This window comes from Amblyomma americanum, chromosome 2 (assembly GCF_052857255.1).
Source record: "Amblyomma americanum isolate KBUSLIRL-KWMA chromosome 2, ASM5285725v1, whole genome shotgun sequence".
Classification (NCBI taxonomy): Eukaryota; Metazoa; Arthropoda; class Arachnida; order Ixodida; family Ixodidae; genus Amblyomma; species Amblyomma americanum.
The window spans coordinates 26019900-26033070 of record NC_135498.1 but is presented as its reverse complement, the minus strand read 5'-3'; the positions used below and the strand labels follow the sequence as shown (position 1 = coordinate 26033070).

Sequence of the window (13171 nt, the reverse complement as noted above, 5' to 3'; positions counted from 1 at the left end):
CAAGCAAGCTAGCCACAGCAAGCTACTGTCGCGGCAGCGTCTTCTATGGTGTTCAGGTGCGGAGCACATGGGACGCGGGATGAGATTCGGGCCTTTTGTTTTCTGCGCCCGCGGCCGCATGTCTATGGAGGCTACTTGCAAAAGACACCCATGCATGTGCTCTGCAATGTCACTGTATTGCTGAAGAAACCCAGGCAGTCAAAAATATTTCGAGCCTGCCTTAAGAGGACTTGGCCTCTACGTTTTTCTTACTGGTTCCTTTATCCATCCCCTCATACTGCGCCTTTCCTCATGACCGATTATCTTTCCCAAGTTCCGGATCTGTTAACACGAACTCGCACGTCCGCTGGGTTTCCTCGCCAGTTAGGGCTATCGCTGTGAAAGAACTTGAGCAGGTTGGTTAGCTTGACCGCTGTTAAAATTAGGTGTAGGAGACTGGAGTTATCTAATTTTGCTTACGGGTGACGGTGTGTTGGAAGAAAAATGAAAATTAGTTTTTGGGGAACGGAAATAGCGCAGTATCTGTCTCACATATCGTTGGACACCTGAACCGCGCCGTGAAGGAAGGGATGAAGGAGGGAGTGACAGAAGAAAAGGATAAAGAGGTGCCGTAGTGGAGGGCTCTGGAATACTTTCGACCTCCTGGGGATTTTTAACGTGCACTGACATCGCACAGCATGTGGGCGCCTCCCCCCATTCCATTTTTCGCTTCGGAGAGGGGGAAAAGGAAAGGGGACCACCCTCACTCGTGCCGGCGTGCGGGTCGACGATGCACTCTCCGAGGCTGGGCTGTCCGGTGAGCGGGTCGCCGACGTCCCTGGTGACGCACACCATGCCTTCGGGGCACTGTAGCGGCGCCGCCGGCGCGTACACTGGGGCCGTGCTGCATACGATGCCTGCACGAGAGCACAAAATCCCGTTATAACGAAGTCTTTAAAAAATGCCTCGCTATACCGTTTTTTGCCATATCCATATGCCGCGGTTACGTTGCTTCACGTTTCATGGGCGGCTGCGTTTCTTTACATCCGCTGCTTCCTTATAGCGAGGTTTAGTGGCATGCGTGTAGGATTCAAAATTCGTTATAACGAAGCGCGGTCCGGGATATAGAAGTCCATAGCAGGTGACGCCTATTATTGTACTGAAACTTGGAGTATTCGAAACGGGCCGTCACATGCAGCTTATTAGTTTGTTTATATGGTTTGGCTTGTCAGGCCTTGCATATATGGTTGCCGTGCCAACACTTTCGAGATTCGTGGAGCCGGGTCACCGGTACACCGCGGTACAGGTGCACCGGACGTTATCGTACTCGTAAAAAAAAAATGCGCGTCTGTGGTAAAGGGCCAGTTGAACTTACTCTTCAGGACAGGCTCAGGAAGTGTTGCTGTCAAAATAAGTGCGTAAGCCTCGGGACCCTAATTGAAGCGGCAACCTCCGACCTGTCGGGTTATCCCCTTCGCCTAATTCCGAGAGCCGTGTGTGCTTCACTGGTCGTGCTACGGGCATTCATGGTGTACGTAGCAACGACCAACTTGGCTGCTGCCTCTGGAATGCGGCCCGCCGTGCCCAGTCGGTGCATTAACTCTACATGTGGCTGTGCCGAAGGGTCGCACACCTTGAGGAATGTCTTCAGGGAGGGAGCCACTAAAGGTCTGTGCACGGGTGTTTTAATTATACATGGAGATTACGTCCTCTCCTTTCCCGTTATTTTTTATCCGGTTGTTTTTATTTTATTTTTTCGGTACACACACGCATGCACGCTAAGCAAGGAAAGCAGCGGGCCCGTACCTGTGAATTGCTTCGGCGCTTTGGTGGCGTTGCTGGGGCGAACCTGTTTCGCCCAGTCGATCACTGAAACGAAGAGAAAAAGCAAGCGGGACACGGTTCTTTATTGCATAAAGGGTGGCGCGATAATCGCCACGATGCACATTGCTGGAATGAGTTCTGCGCCCATTTTCGTGTAGCGAGAAAAATATTTGTTCTGGGTAGAAAATTCGCCCTCGAAGTCGTCACTTGACTCGCTGGATCCCAGTGCTGGCTAATACCCCTATAAAAGTAGTCTATAGAGAGTCTATAGACCTTTTATAGACTCAATTGCTTTCCTGTAAATATTTTCTCTTGTTTATTCATAGTCTATACACTGTCTATAGACAAAAGTCTACTAAAAGTATATGGCCATAAATCTATAGATTGTCTATGGACTGTTTATAGGATTTGTATTGCCTATCGACTGTTCTCTGTGATTGTGTATAGAGAGATTATAGACCTTATGTGCAAAAAATGTATGGACAGTCTGTAGACTATAAGGAAATTTTTGTAAGGGTGCGAACAATCCAGTGTTTCAGCGAAGCCTGTCGCTATAATTTTTTTAAATGATTTTCGAGGTCCTAAGATGGTTTTTTTCGGCACAGAACAACGTTGGTGGAGGTCAGAAAACGGCTAACGAATTTCTACTATTAACTTGCAGTTGGGCGCCTGGTTGTAATTAAGAGTCCCACTCGGCGGCTTCTAATAGCCCTATCAATTTTTAAGAATTACGAAAATGCGATCACCCTGGTACCCCTTTCGAAAATCGCGCGCGCTTCAGCGCCTACCGGTCGCATCAGCCCGACGCGCACGTGCCACATGACCTTCACACTCCTGCCTGCACCACACCTGCACTGCAGCGCTAGGCAGAGGTCACGTGACACGTGCTGCGCGATGTTCGGAACGGAGCGCGATAAAATTTGGTGAGTCAAAGCGCTGAAGGTAACTGGGGTCTCGAAATTTTAAAACTGATATGGCTGTTACTAACGGCAAGCCGCGAATCTCTTAATCCTAACCAGACGCCTGATTGTATATAATTTTTTTTTTGGGGGGGGAGGGGGAAAGGAAATGGCGCAGTATCTGTCTCGTATATCGTTGGACACCTGAACCGCGCCGTAAGGGAAGGGATAAAGGAGGGAGTGAAAGAAGAACAGAAGAGGTGCCGTAGTGGAGGGCTCCGGAATAATTTCGACCGCTTGGGGATCTTTAACGTGCGCTGACATCGCACAGCACACGGGCACCTTAGCGTTTTTCCTCCACAAAAACGCAGCCGCCGCGGTCGGGTTCGAACCCGGGAACTCCGGATCAGTAGTCGAGCGCCCTAACCACTGAGCCACCGCGGCGGGTTACGCCTGATTGTAATAGTTCAAAATTTAACCAGCTTACTATTTAACACGACTTAACACCGATATTACTAGGTCAGAGAAGCCATATCTGTTACACCTAGAAAAGTCTAACTTTAAAAAATAGTGGCTGGGCTTTCCTGAAACACCCAGTAGAGAATTGGTTAACTCTAATTTGTCCAGTTAATGTTAATTTTTTTAACTCGGTATACGACGACCGCCAAGAGCACCGTTTTGGCCTTGCACACTTCTCGCGGTTGCTGTATAGCAGCCCAACGCAAACCTATACCACGCAGGACAGCAACGCAGGCCAGTCACGTGCGTCGGCCGGATGCGACGCTAACCGCTATAGCTCCACAGCTGGGCGTCTTTTTTCAGAGAATTCGGGCACTGCATGTCTCGCATTTCTTTTCTTTTCCCGCCTTCCTTTTCTTCACTCGCAACACCCACTGGGCGCAGCATCGCTGTTTGCCTTGTAACGGGTTCCGGGACCCCGTGTATCGTCAAGTCGCTGATAACAGTCTTCAGCCGCGCAGAAGCCATCCACATGCCTGGCGGAAAATAAATTAACCAAGCGAGCCGCCACAGCCGCTCCCTCAGATGGGTGCGCGGACCCCCATGGGACACGCCCCCAATCCCCTTCTTTATCTTCATTATACAGATGAGAAAGAAAGAAAAAGATACAGTGGATGTCCTCCTCTCCAGTGGTCGCAGGACGAACAGATGGGCGCGCACGGTGTGGCTAATTGTGCGCGTCGCCGCACTTTTGATCGTGACACCAGGCTGGAGAAAAGTTAAGGCCGTGCCACCGGGGAAGGGGGATGCGACGCGACAACGCGCGGTCCGTGACCGCGCCGGCACATGTGCGGTGGTGTTGCGACAAGACGTGGAGAGGGAGGCGAACCGCGGACCAGCCGTCGTCTTTTCAGGCGCCGATGACACGGAGCGAGCGGCGGCGGGGCGTGACCCAGGAGCCACCCTTTCCAGAAGTCCCCCGCAACTCCCAAAATAGTGGCCATGTATCGCGGCCTCCTTGGCACTGTCCAAACAACGCGAGACGACGCCTTCCTCTATAGCTTCCCATTCCTGGACGGGTCCGGGAGGGTGTAACCCATACTGTAGTCCATTGGATTCGAACACGAGGCTGATTCAGTTGTTGGACTTAGCTGTAATGCACTCGCACTCGAGGCATGACGGAAGGGCACTGGCGCCTCAAAGGAACAAGCATATTCGGTCACAGCCGCAGCGATTAAGCCAGCTCGCGTCGGTCATTGTATTCGGGGCCTGTCTGCCATTGCCAGGACAGAGCTGGAATCCGGTGGCAAGCTGTGGCACTTATACTTGCTGCAACCCTCGTAAAACACTGAGAGGTGTGCACCTCTACTGTGGCAGATGAACAGGCACGTTATTAGCGAATTAAGGCGCGCTCACACTAGCGGGAAGCTTCCCGCGCCGGCACAACGTCAACGTCGACGCTGCCTCGCAGCTCCTCAGAATGACGCTCACACTGCGCGCGTTTTCACGCTGCGGTTGTCTTGGGATGTGGAGAGAGGAGGCGCTGAGGGAGGACCCGAACGAGCAGAAAGAGAAGGGGATAGTCACGTGACACTAGAGAAGACTGGAAAGCGCACCCTGCTAGCAGCCGCCGAGTGCCCGGCCGGCCGGCCGGACGCGCGCAGCCTCCGCCTCCGCCGACGGCGTCACTGAACTGGGACCGACGTCACGGTTCACGGTCGGCGCCCATTGGCTGTTCTGGTCACCGGCACGGGAAAAATAGGTACCGAATCCATCGCTCCGCGGGACGGCAGAGCAGGCTGTCCGCGGGAGAAAAACCGGCTTGGGCGGGAAGCGGCACGCGGAAAACGCCCGGCGTTGCGCGTTTTCCCGCTAATGTGAGCGCGCCTTTACGCAGTTCGCAACAGGCAGTGAAGCCGGCAGATACGTATTTGGCTTCGGAGCCCGACTCGGCGCGTATTTATCCTGCGCTAGTGGAGCGTACGTGGTCTGGTTGGCTGCAACGTCTGTCATGTGAGGCTAAACTGGAGATGACAGCAGCCTGGCTATATGCGCCTCTTATCGTGCGCCAGGTGCAGGACGACAACACACGCACCGCGAGGGCTGGGTTATTGTAGCGAGAGCTACACTACGCTAGGGTGGCTAGACTGGAAGGTGTGAAGATCGCGGCGTTTTCCCTCGGCAGCGCGTGACCCCTCTGCGCACCGATGCCGCCAGGGGGAATGCGGCGCTGCAGCTAGCGGCGCGGTAAGCTCAGCCGCGTCGGCCTTGCACACGTCGTTGCAGTTTTAGTCAGTTCAGTTCGTTTCGCCGCCTGTATTGGAGTCTCTATAGCAGCGTTTTTTTTTTATGCGAGGGCGAGATGCCTTCAACAGCAAAAGTGGCGCGGAAAAAGTGGAAGTGGCTGTAGGCCGCCACAGCTATGCTGAGCGACACAGCGATGCGCGGCTGATATATTACATTGCAGGCTATGTGGCTAAGAGGGGTGTTTTGACAACTCATTGTGAAGCCTGCAGAAACTCCAGGGACTCCGGAACAGGAGTGGGGGGAACGGTTGCCCCCCAGCATTTCTCCAGAGGGGGCAGCGCCCCCTCCCCAAGTCTCCAACTCCTTGCACTCAGATCAGATTTCTGACAAACACTTCATTTTCAGGACGTTATAAATGTAAAGCACAGTGAGGCTGAGCTCGTTCGCTTCATACCCAGCCTTAAAACGTTTAATTTCAGTAACCTAAACCAATCATGTCCCAGCAGAAATGGTTAATTGAATGAGCTCTGTTCATGAGCATGATTACTAGCATTGAAAAAGTATGAACAAACTTTTTTTAATGCAGTCGATCACTCCTCATCTGTACATTTTTGTATATATGTAAAGCTGCCCATTTCAATTCAGGTTTTATATGCGTAACAAATATACTTTTGAACAGCGAAATATTATATATTAACAAAAACGAAATAAAATAAACATTTAAATAAAATATGGAATAAACAGACAAACAACTAAAGAACTCGAAGACCTGCCCACCACTCGAAAAAAAAACTTCCGGAGTCCCAGCAGAACAGCATGTCTCTGTGATAAAGGCAACATACCCAAAAAACTTCCAGCTGAGGCAACTAACGAGTTGGACCTTGGGGGCCTTTTACATTCGTCAGTCTCATTTTACGATCTTGTCAACGTCCTGGAAAACAAACTTGCGTTCAGCCGAACGCTCTTGCATGCCGAAGCTGCGGCAGAGATTCTACAGTCAAATGGTGATGTGCCAAAAATTGGTTGTTCTGAGAATTCTGTTGCGCTGACAGCATCAAGTGTACGTTTTTATTGCCTCACAAGGATTCACTTTTTGCTTATGGGTTTGAGGATAGTGAGAAGAAACGGAAAACACTGAAACCTTGTGTGTTGTAGATCAAATTCTGCAATCCCCTCCCCCCAGGTGAAAATTTGTTAATAGGATTCTGCTTTCTAATGGTTTCATCTGGCCCCAGAAGGAAGCCGTAGATCTGGTTTGCTGCTGGTTGAAATGATCACTGTATAGGGCACCCAGTGGTGTTTTGCTTGGCTCTACTGGTCCCAGAAGGAAGCCTGGTTTTGATCTGGGGTCTGCTGGTCCCAGAAGGGAGCCAATTCTGATTTGCTGCTTGTTGAAATGGGGCCTTCAGTTGTAGATCAACAATTTCATGGCCAGATGTGTTGCTTCACTGTCTAGAATCGTCGGAGATTGCTTACAGCTTACATGAACGTCAAGATGGCATACATGCTACAGGCTCGCAAGCGGCGACAAAAACTGGTTTGTGTGTTGGGGTGGCGCTCGGCTACTGATCCGGAGTTTCCGGGTTCGAACCCGACCGCGGCGGCTGCGTTTTTATGGAGGCAAACTGCTATGGTGCCCGTGTGCTGTGCGATGTCAATGCACGTTAAAGATCCCAGCCCAGGTGGTCGAAATTATTGCGGAGCCCTCCACTACGGCACCTCTTTCTTCCTTTCTTCTTTCACACTCTCATTTATCCCTTCCCTTACGGCGCGGTTCAGGTGTACAATGTTATATGAGACAGATAGAGCGCCATTTCCTTTCCACAAAAACCAATTATTATTATTATTATTATTATTATTATTATTATTATTATTATTATTATTATTATTATTATTATTATTATTATTATTGGGGCGCTTTCAGCCAATGCGACTGCAGTTGCGAGGTCCTACGGCACGCGTTGCAACGTGCTCTTCTCGCCGTAGTGGCTGCGTTTCGATAGCGGCACAACGCAGAGTCAGTGCACGTTAAAGAAACGCAGGTGGTTGAAATCATTCCGAAACCTTCCACTACGGCGTCGCTCACATCCTGGGCATCGTCTCGAAATGAGCACGCACAATACGAGCTTCAGTCCAGCTGCGCAATGCAAACTGCGCTTGTGAAGCAGCATATTTCACGGGAATAATGATGCGAGTTGACGAAACATTATTTTATGGTAAAGATTCATTCTTTGACATTCGCAGAAAACTAGCGGTAAGCGAAACGGGCTCATTTTCGCCTCAGTGGTAAAAATTTAGCCTACGCGATGCGCTCATTTGGGCTGCGCGCCCTACCGCCCCTCTGCCGTCAGCGTCGCCACACGGCATCGGCGCGCTGCGGGGCCATGCTTCCCCGGCCGGTTTTCACACCTGCCCACTCTAGCCACCTTAACTACGCTAGCACTTCGGGCCTTCAGCGTGGCACCCCTTGAGCTCCGTGGCGGCGCCATGGCTGGTCACGTGGTGCGGACCAGCTTCCGGCGTGGGGGGGGAGTGGGTCCACGTCCAGGGACGAATACGAAGAAGGAACTTGGGCAGGGTGTGTTGCTGGGCGAGTTGGTTTGACATTCTGAACACTGAAAAACGCTGGCAGACGACGTATGAAGGGAGGACGAGACACAGTGCGCTGGAAGGACCAGCGACACGGAGCGACGAAAGACTGACTGCAATTCGACTGGCAAGTTCCACTCGGCCAGCTGTAGCTATGGCGTCACTCCAGGTTTAACCACAGCTAAACCACGGCCTTTTTTTTTTCCTACGTCCCTGAGAAACGTCGGCAATATATGCCTTCGCCCTGCGCAACGCTAACTGTACCCCAAGGAGTCGAGGACATTGTGCGCGCTGGTCGAGGCACGAGTGTTTACTGGAGTCCCACCGCAGTCTTGAAGGGCCTGCGCAATGACGCGAATCGACTCCACATGCAAGCGGCTGTGGACCCTCGCACATTGCACATTTGGCATATCGTGGTACTCGACACAGTCCTCCTCCCCCGTGTTGTATATATATATATATATATATATATATATATATATATATATATATATATATATATATATATATATATATATATATATATATATACACGCACACAGTACGCGGTCCACTGTTGCGCTTCGCGAAGCGCTGTCTCCGAAAGCCAGCGGGAATGGGCGGCACCATACGCGCTTATATATATATATATATATACGTGGAAAGAATACCCTTCGCGAAGCTTTGAGGCCACGCGATCGCGTGTTTCCTTTAACAGAGGACCGTATACTGTACATGCGGCAGGCAGGAGCAAGTCGCTATATCCCGGCACCGCATCGCCACCGGCTTTGACCTGTGGTGGTGGTTAAATTCTCCCGCATGCATGCAGCTATATATACTGAGCACACGCAGACATATTACGGCACGGACGTGAGTAAAGGGCGGTATATGGAAGCCTCCTCAGTGGGTCTGCAGCCAACGTTTCGAGAGAACTTTGTCTGGACATGTGTGGTAATCATTGGCTGGGATCAGCCCGCACAATGGTCGGCGGACTGCCGCACCATGTGCACACGAACGCATGAGTGATGCACGCCATCGCATACGCGGGAGGGGGTCGCACGAGCTGTTTGGTTAGTGTACTACACATACCCGGAGGCGGCGCCAGCTTGGGCAGGCAGGTAAACACGCATCCGTTGAAGCAGCACCGGTGGCTGTTCCAGCGGCAGTCGTCGTCGCTGACGCACGGGTGGGCCCGGCACCGGGAGCGGGACACCGGCACCCGGGGCGCGGGACAGTCCGCCGCGTCCGGGTTCAGCGCCAGGAGGTCGGCCAGCAGCTTCGATAACTCCGACTGCAGTGACGGGACGCGCATTTACCTATATGCCATGTCAAGTGTGCAGCTACTATAGCCTGGCAACTCGCAGTATTTGCATGCCTACTGGCCGCAGCAGCGCAGCAGCTAACTGCACAGTGTCTGAAGAGGCATAACAAAAATTTATGTGATAATGCGTAAAAAAAGAAAGAAAAAAACTCGTGTCGTATTTACGGAACTAAATTATAACAGCGAGGAAATCGAACCAGTATGTAGTTCAGCGGGACGCTTGATTAGCACGCAGTGGACGATTTCTCCCGAAATCTTATGCGAGAAGAGCTATCTTAATAACTGTCCTTTTTCTCTCAGTATAGTTTTCTCCTGGTATAGCATCGAGCCTTCATTGTGTTTCCTTCAATAAGAAATGTTTATGTGCAGTCACAATTTCAAAAATCGCTCGCGTCTATTCCTTCAATCACTTTAAGAGCGATACTTTCAAGAGTCAATGGGACACTGTGTGTGCACAGATTTCAGGCATGTTTGAAATAAATTTTAAACAACGTGTAGTGAAATTAAACGATGACTCTACTGTTCCGTTTCATACATCAGGTGCAACGCTGTCAAAGCTGGCGCTCTTGTTTGCGCTGTCTGCATCCGCGACCAAAAAGTAGTGTGCTCCTTGTGGCGAGCAAAACATAGTAACTCCTATGTTTGCAGGCTTACTAAATGACACATTTGTCATCAGCTTGATTAAATGCACTGTTACTGCTGAAGACAAACCGTCGCTTTCTAGTGCCTTAGGCCACTCGGCTACGGAACAAGCGCGGAGTAACACGCCTCCCTTTATTTTCCCGTACGGACTACTTCCGTACCTTTCATAGCGTTGCACCTGATGCATGAAACGGAGTATAGTTACAGCGCGAAAGTCAGGACGAGAAAGGACGGCAGAACACAGCGCTGCGTTCTGTCATCTTGTCTTGTCCTGTCTTTCGCGCTGTAACTATATTGAAGATCATCACCAACGCACCCAACAACTTGCTTTGTCGACCCTGCTGTACTGGCGCCAAAGACAAAACATGCTGGTCTTATAAGAATGAACGAGCTAGAGGCGTCTGGGGTTGGCCGCCAAGCGCCAGATATCTTGGAAGAGAGCTGCGCAGAATACTTGATAGAAAAGCCAGGCGATATCGAAAACGCGAATACGTGCAAGCGATCATGAGCGCCCGCGTCTTTGTATACTCGACTCCGCGTGCAGCCCAGAGCGCTTACGATTGCCGAGGAACACCGCGGCGCGTTGTACAGCTATCGTATCGGGCAACGCCCGCGCGCGCACGGGGAACGCATATGTAACGCAGTCGGGACGCGGAGAACGCGCGAAAATAAACAGAGACACGCGCCTGCATGCGAGCACGGATTGCAGGGATCTTTGCTAGCGCGTAGAGGTATTTAGTTAGGTGTAGTCGGGTTATGCACGAATGCAACGGACAGAATTCGAACGCGGTAGTCTGACGTAAGAAAATATATGGAAATAGATAAAAATAACCCTCCGAAAAAGAAGTTTCCGAGCTGAGGCCAGGTAAGTGGTGTGCGATAAGAGAAGGGTATACGTTTCATGAGTGGTGTTTGCGTGCAGGCGGTCGCGAGCGCTGTGTTGTAAATTTCTTTTATTTCGGGGGGAGGGCTGATGGGGGGGGGGGGGGGGCTTGTATCTAGTCGTTCTTATCTGCCTGCAATCCACCTGCAGTCCAGTGAGCAACACTCGATCAGTGTCCGCCCAGCCCCCACCACCCTTTCCAACTACTACTTACGTCGCCAGGGTCTCCTTACTCATTCTTTATCTTACGTATACTTTCCGCGAAAAAAAAAAGTGTTATCTTGAGCGTTTGGCGAGGAATTAGATACCTCGTCGCAGAAGCTATGAAGAGTTGCGGAGCTGGGCTAACTTCTAATAGACCGACAGTCTAAACCGGGCAGAGGGCGAATTGCGCTCTTAAACGCCCTGCAAACTGCGAATCTAAAGCCGCAAAAAAATGAAAGAAACAAAGAAAGGCAGAGAGAAGCTGTTTTGCGGTGTTTTTCTTTTCGAAAAATGACGATAGACTGCTAAATTTTCCTACCTTGCATCCTGGTTCAATGTATGCGCTCTAAATTGAGGGCATGTGGAAGAGTTGGCCTGTATCGATAAGGCAGTGTACTGCGTTCTGATCATAAAAAACACCACTTTTACTGAAAAGGGAACTTTCTTAAAGGGGCTTTAATAAAGGTGCGGTGTGCCCTGTACGCTAAAGCACGCCGCTTCACAAATATTGTCCAAGAATTTTTTTAATGCGCTCTTTAGAAGCTGTTGTCTGTATTGAAAATTTGAAATTCAGCGTTTTCGCGCCTTTCCGTCTACTGTCGTCACATTTTGCACGCTGGAAGGTCGGCGTTCCTCTGCCGATCCCACAGCCGGGGCGGAGCTTCCTAACACGCCGGAGCTACGCGGCTTATTGGCCGCGGCCATGGTAGCTGCCTGACGTCTGGAAGAATCTGACCAATAGCCACCTCTCAACTCGTATACGCGGGAGCGAGCGACGGGGGGGGGATGCGAGCATGAAAAAGTTGCAGGAAGGGGCTCGGCAACTTTCGCGCCTGATTGTGGGTTCACAGCTGCGTGTATAGACCTGCATTATTTGGCTCAGGTGTTCATTACAACACAGTGCAGTGATTGAGCGTGTTGATGTGCTCACCTCGGAAGGTGTTTCAGAGCTCCTTTAAAACGATGGCGACGCATTTCGATGTAGATGTCACGACATCTCAGTCGTGAATGGGTTTTTCTTCTTGCACTCCCTCCTTTACCCCTTCCCTTATGGCGCGGTTCAGGTGGCCAACGATATATGAGACAGATACTGCGCCATTTCCTTTCCCCAAAAAAACCAATTATTATTATTATTATTATTGTCGCATAAACATTAACATACCCACAAAAAGTCAGACTTAATTTTTACCGGGAACTATAACTAGATGAAGTTGTATTCGGTCCCTTTAAGATACCACCGGCTATTTGTGCGCAGCACGCACACTGCATGTCCAGGTCCATTTCGTGCTCTTATTAGCTAGAACCAAACTCGTATTGTATACCAACTTGCGTCTCCATCTCTGATCCGCGTTTATCCATATGTCGTCATGTCCTTATACTCTTATAGTCTCCAAGTGTACATACCGCGCGCAAAAGTGGAGAGACCACGCGAGTTCACAGAACTGCGTGCGGGTGCATTCTCGTATGGTGTAGCGCCTCTTTTCAAAATACGTGCCTCACCAAATGTGTTAGCGTGTCTGCCCACACACTTCTGCCAGGCACGACTCTGTACACATAAAAATCGCAGTCACCGCCATTCGCGCGAGGTCTCCACTTTTGCGCACGACTGTACGAAGCATAGCCTGCAGCTGAATCGGTCCGAGTGCAGTTCGGAGGACGCTCGCCTAAAGAGCACAGATAAACCTGCATGGTGGCGTCATGCGCATTGTGCAATTAAAATTGAAACTTGGACTGTGCTGTGCGATGCCAGTGCACGCTTAAAGATCCCCAGGTGGTCGAAATTATTCCACTATGGCACCTCTTTCTTCCTTTCTTCTTTCACTCCCTTATCCCTTCCCTTACGGCGCGGTTCAGGTGTCCGCCAATATGTGAAGCAGATACTGCGCCAACGATATACGAGACAGATACTGCGCCATTTCCTTTCCCCAAAAACCAATTATTATTATTATTATTACTGCGCCATTTCCTTTTCCCAAAACCTATTATTATTATTATTATTATTATTATTATTATTATTATTATTATTATTATTATTATTATTATTATTATTATCATCATCATCATCATCATCAGCTGGTTGAGTACCAGGTTGTCCCGTTCACCTCTTTTACGTGCAAAATATAGGTCGATCACTGCACATCGCTG

At 50.3% G+C, this 13171-nt stretch overlaps 1 protein-coding gene across 2 annotated transcripts in view; it reads right to left on the bottom strand.

Moving 5' to 3' along the window:
- LOC144120820 (uncharacterized) overlaps nucleotides 1-13171 on the bottom strand; it is a 57994-nt gene that overhangs the window by 6639 nt on the left and 38184 nt on the right. For both annotated transcript variants that reach the window (XM_077653571.1, XM_077653572.1), the window contains exons 2-4: nucleotides 9066-9267; nucleotides 1786-1848; nucleotides 747-896 (exon numbers count right to left, since the gene is read on the bottom strand). In XM_077653571.1, the coding sequence (XP_077509697.1) occupies nucleotides 747-896; nucleotides 1786-1848; nucleotides 9066-9267 (415 nt within the window). The remainder of the gene's footprint in view (nucleotides 1-746; nucleotides 897-1785; nucleotides 1849-9065; nucleotides 9268-13171) is intronic.